The following is a 3576-nucleotide window of genomic DNA, read 5'->3' as shown; positions in this document are numbered from 1 at the left end:
GTACAAGACTGCCCTCATGAGGTAGATGATAGAATTGACAACATACTTCAATGCAAGTCGGAGGGCAACAATTGCCATCTGTACAGCCAACCATGATAGTGATACCCAATATCCACCTTATTAGTGTATTACTGTAAATATATGGCTAACTATTGCTATGACATCTCTTCAGTTTGGCTTTGAAATAATTAAATTACATTGGTGGGTGAGAAGTAGTGAAGTATCCAACCTATAGTTCTTAAAATCACTGTGCTCAGAACTTGTGCTGCGTAGACTAGTTAAAACGTCAAATGCAGCGTACTTTATAGGGCCGTCATAAAATGCCTACTAGTTGTCTGTGAAGGTGTGTAAATAATATATAGTTTTAGATCGACAGTATACTATAGGCCATGTTCAGTAGTATGTCCTTAGGCTTGTCTTAGGAAGCTTCAATGAAAGTGGTGCCTGTCACTATTACAAAGGGGACGTCAGAACTCATCCTAGACCCAGTGTTATAAAAATGTATGCCCTTTGAGTGTTTCGATTTCTTGGCCAGACCTTTGTTGGACACTGTAATCTTAACACTATTCATGTCAAATAAAAAAAATTAACAATTATTAATTTCCATATTATTTTATTTTCATAAAACACAGAGCTCTTGTAACACTTTGTCTTTATGATTTTACAAAACTATATTGCACTTACAGAGTGGATACTATTTTCCCAGAGCTTCAAGTATTTCTAGTACAGTTTTGGGAGAATATTTCCTTACAACTTTAGCATCATTTTGTATACAAAATGTATGAAACATTGAAAGGCAGTGTTAAGTACCTGATTTAATTAAGAGCACTTTGAGAAGCATAATAAGCCTAAGCATTCAAACAATTAAATAGAAAAACATTTGTTTTGAAATGCACATTATTTTATTGTAAAAACTATAGAAAACCATGGAAAGTCTGGTGGTTCTTGTAAACAGCAACAACGTATCAAAGTTATGCAGTAGGCCTAAGTGACAGAAAACAAATGTCCATTTACATGTAAGCATATGTACAAAAAATATTGGGTAGGCTACAGCCAGCTCTTATTCAGTGTTTTATTTCAAAAGCCAAAATAGCAACCATCAGCAGTCACCAAAACTCAATAATTTAAATGCAAGAGTGAGCAAGAAGGGCTCACCTTTTCCTTAAATATTGTACTACCATCATTTAAAAGAGAATGATAGTATGTACAAGCATTTACATGTCCAGTCTATCGCCATGGTACAAAAATAGAACGTTCAAAGTCAGATCCAACTGTCTCTGTTTACATGTGCCTCTTCATGTGCAGTGCGAGGTGATCTGAGCGTGAGAAGGCCCTCTCACACAGGTGGCACTGGAAAGGCCTCTGACCGGTGTGCTTTCGATAGTGACGAGTCAGCTCGTCAGACCTCGCAAATTTCCAACCACAGCCTTCCCAATTGCAATGGTACGGTTTCTCACCTGTGGATTACAAGGACAATACAGTTAGATTTTCGTGTATAATAGGCTAGTGTCTGTGTCATTTCTGGGGGGTGGGAAATTGCAGATAGATTCCAACAATACAGAAGAACATATAGGTTATATAGTAAATTAAATGTGTAATTACCTGTGTGTGTTCGCATGTGAGCCTTTAGATGGGAACTCTTGGTGTAGGTCTTCCCACATCCAGGGAATTCACAGCTGTGAGTCGCTGTGCGCTTTCTCGCCCAAGACCGGCGGCCCCGTTTGGGTTTGCTATCTTCTGGCGCGTAGAACTCCAAAAGTGGCGATGAAGGTGGGGTCAATATCACCCCCGGCATGGACGGGTGGTGCACCCGCATGGGCTCCCTGAACATCCTGTACTGTCCATGATACTGTAGCGCACCTTGGTGATGCGTGTACTGCGGTGGATATGGCTCATACTGTTGTGGGTGTGCCATGTTAGTATGCTGATGAGAGTTCATCTCTGCCAAGTGACAGTCTTTGCTCCCCATCCCATCTCGGGACACACTCTGTTGCATGCCATGAGGTGCAAACCCCTGAATAGCAAGTTGATGGTGTGCGAACTCTGTGTGCAGGGAACGCATGTGTTTCTCGTCATACATGTGTCCTATGAAGGCACCTGCCATCATGCACGACTGCTCAGTGTGTTCTGTCTTTATTTTGTATCCCATGGGATGAGAGTTGGTCACTTGTAAGTGGACTGGAGTGGCAGTAGCTATATTCAAGGCACGCAGTTCAGTGTACTCCCGCCTGTCCGTGGCAGGCTGCTTCAGCCTGTAGTCTAGCAGTGTGTCGCTCTGATAATTCATCTCTGGGGTTAGCAGCTCGGCTACCAGACTGTGACCAGGACTTGTGTTGAAGTTATAGCTGCCGTAAGCATTGGGTGTGAGCTGAGAACCGTCGCTGTCATGCCCTGTGCTGCAGCTTTCCGGCGACTCAGGCAGTGAGTATGAGCACAACTGTTGAGATGAGTTGTTATTGGTTCCACTTTCAGATCCAATGGTGTTGGATAAAATGAACTCTAAATCCAAGAATTTCCCCAGGTCATCTTCATCTCTGGTCACTGCAGGTGATTCAACGATACTGAGCTCCACTTCAATCTGGGATCTCAGGTCATCACCTGTTGTGCTGGTATTGCAACCATCCACTTTCCAGTCCTATAATGTAAATAAAACGATATTGTCATTTAAATATTGTTTCAGTCGAGAACCTCTTTCCAAAACAGTTGTGGGTTTTTCTTTGTGTGGCCTATATAGGCTATACCCACTGGGCACAGACGTCAGTTTTGATTTACCTTTGTTTGAGTCTAACATGAAATCAACTAAAATCAATCAAAAATGTCACCATGTATTTGGATTTAGATTAAAAGTTGGGGACAATTACGAAATTCCCTTAGGTTGATTACTTTTTTCAAATCCAATCAGTTTTCCACGCTGATTCAAAGTCATCACATTGCATTTTTTGGGTTGAAATGACGTGAAAACGTTGATTCAACCAGTTTTTGCCCAGTGGGTATATTTCTCTCGAGCAAATACAATGGCTAAATAAACAAAAGAAAATCAAGCATTATAACTAAAATTGCAAACTATGTTATCAACTTTGTATTTTCAGCTAGTTTCTGTTGAAGAAATTACATCGGGAAAAAAGTACACTTACATGGACAATTGCAGACTGTCTTTCCTCCATCGTCTTACTGCTGGAAAACGTAGTAATCGAAGGCAGTATTGCATCAGCGAGAGCCATTATAAAATGTTATTTTACTTAACCTTTTACACCTGTCCAAATTCAGTACGGCAAACGAAGCTGAAATATTTACCCCAAAACATCTAACGCTATGTAGCAATCCAAGTCTAACCAAACGATATAACCCCTGATGACTGTAGTTAGTGCCCGCCAGTTATAGCCCCGTCCTGGACAGACTTTGTGGGCGTGTCAGAAGTCGTTTCACCTGTTGACCAATAGGGTGAGGTGTTGAGGTAGGCTTTACTACGATTTTACATGCCACCATGCATATGTATGAGAAATGCATTTATTTTAAAATCTTACAAAACATCTAAATCGTATTTACAAAAGCCATAGCATGTTTGCCTTAATTAAA

At 40.8% G+C, this 3576-nt stretch overlaps 1 protein-coding gene across 1 annotated transcript; it reads right to left on the bottom strand.

The window, feature by feature from the left end:
• Positions 1–596: 596 nt before the first annotated feature.
• On the bottom strand, positions 597–3352 carry LOC139550778 (Krueppel-like factor 4). The gene is made up of 3 exons (XM_071361924.1): positions 3135–3352; positions 1603–2635; positions 597–1457 (listed from the first exon to the last, which is right to left on the bottom strand). Exons 1-3 carry the CDS (start codon positions 3219–3221, stop codon positions 1282–1284), a joined length of 1296 nt encoding a protein of 431 aa, XP_071218025.1. The 5' UTR covers positions 3222–3352; the 3' UTR covers positions 597–1281.
• Positions 3353–3576: the final 224 nt, after the last annotated feature.

Source organism: Salvelinus alpinus, chromosome 23, assembly GCF_045679555.1.
Source record: "Salvelinus alpinus chromosome 23, SLU_Salpinus.1, whole genome shotgun sequence".
In the NCBI taxonomy this organism is placed as follows: domain Eukaryota; kingdom Metazoa; phylum Chordata; class Actinopteri; order Salmoniformes; family Salmonidae; genus Salvelinus; species Salvelinus alpinus.
This window is presented reverse-complemented; position numbering and strand designations above follow the sequence as displayed.